At 43.4% G+C, this 1,283-nt stretch overlaps 1 protein-coding gene across 1 annotated transcript in view; it reads left to right on the top strand.

The window, feature by feature from the left end:
- The window catches only part of LOC107633773 (BTB/POZ and MATH domain-containing protein 3), a 3,593-nt gene continuing 2,317 nt past the window's right edge, over positions 8-1,283 (top strand). Inside the window, exons 1-2 of the mRNA XM_021117423.1 lie at positions 8-495; positions 743-1,088. Of these exons, the coding sequence (XP_020973082.1) occupies positions 131-495; positions 743-1,088 (711 nt within the window). The 5' untranslated portion in view covers positions 8-130. The remainder of the gene's footprint in view (positions 496-742; positions 1,089-1,283) is intronic.

Below are 1,283 nucleotides of genomic sequence, written 5' to 3'. Positions count from 1 at the left end.
TGGTTCCCTCTCTGCATCAGTTTCTATATCCGGCGTCAGTTACTTGGCCCAAACTAAATTGATTTAATTTGTTAACACAAGGTCGGTTAGGGGAGAACGATTCATACCTCAATTCTCTTCCCACTGCACCATGGAGTCGTCGTGGTCGTGGTCGCGGTCGATCACCGAGACTGTGAACGGGTCCCACCAATTCACTATCAAGGGTTACTCCTTGGCGAAAGGGATGGGTCCGGGCAGGCACATTATGAGCGGCACCTTCAACGTGGGTGGTTATGATTGGGCCATATACTTCTACCCTGATGGCAAGAACCCTGACGACAATTCCATCTACGTTTCGGTCTTCATAGCACTGGCCAGCGAGGGAACCGATGTCAGGGCGTTGTTCAAGCTCACGCTGCTCGATCAGACCCAGAACGGGAACCATAAAGTGCACAGTCATTTCGATCGCCCACTAGAGAGGGGCCCTTACACCATCAAGTACAGAGGCAGCATGTGGTACTGCTTTCTTGGATTTCTTTTCACTGTTTATGTATTTGAACACATGAATTTGGGGTTTACACATTTGAACTTAGTGAGTGGTATCTGACATTGGGTTTGAGCGAGAAAAATGTCTCCCATGGAAGCAATGTATCAATATTTATTCTTCATTTTGATGGGGAGGGGGTGGGAGTGGGTTGAAGGTTTTTGTTGTCTCTTATGCCCTTAGCATTTATTTCATTTGGCTTTTGTTGGTTCATTTCAGGGGTTACAAACGATTCTTTAAAAGAGCGTTACTGGAAACATCAGAATATCTGAAAGACGATTGCCTTATCATGCAATGCACTGTAGGTGTTGTGAAAACCCGTCTTGAGGGTTTTAAACCGGGGCTCATTGTGCCATATTCAGACATGGGCCGAGACTTTAAGGACTTGTTGGAGTCCGAAATTGGTTTTGACATAGTTTTCAAGGTCAAGAGTGAAAGCTTCAAAGCTCATAAGTTGATACTTGCTGCCCGATCTCCTGTCTTCAGAGAGCAGTTTTCTGGAGGAGTTGGGGATCCTAGCATAGATGAAATAGTGGTTGATGATATTGAGCCTTTTGTCTTCAAGGTAATTACTCCCATTTGTGAATTGTGATATCTGAACTTTGGTGAAATTTTTATCATTCTTATGGTATAACTGTGTAAGAAATGGTCTTCTCACCCCATATCTGAACTGTGAATCCTTAAGTATCATTAGCATTATTTTTTGATAATATATTTCTTTGCAAATCTTTAACCCAGTTGTGCCTGCTTTTGTTTGTGA

This window comes from Arachis ipaensis, chromosome B03 (genome assembly GCF_000816755.2).
Source record: "Arachis ipaensis cultivar K30076 chromosome B03, Araip1.1, whole genome shotgun sequence".
NCBI classification, from domain to species: Eukaryota; Viridiplantae; Streptophyta; class Magnoliopsida; order Fabales; family Fabaceae; genus Arachis; species Arachis ipaensis.
This window is presented reverse-complemented; position numbering and strand designations above follow the sequence as displayed.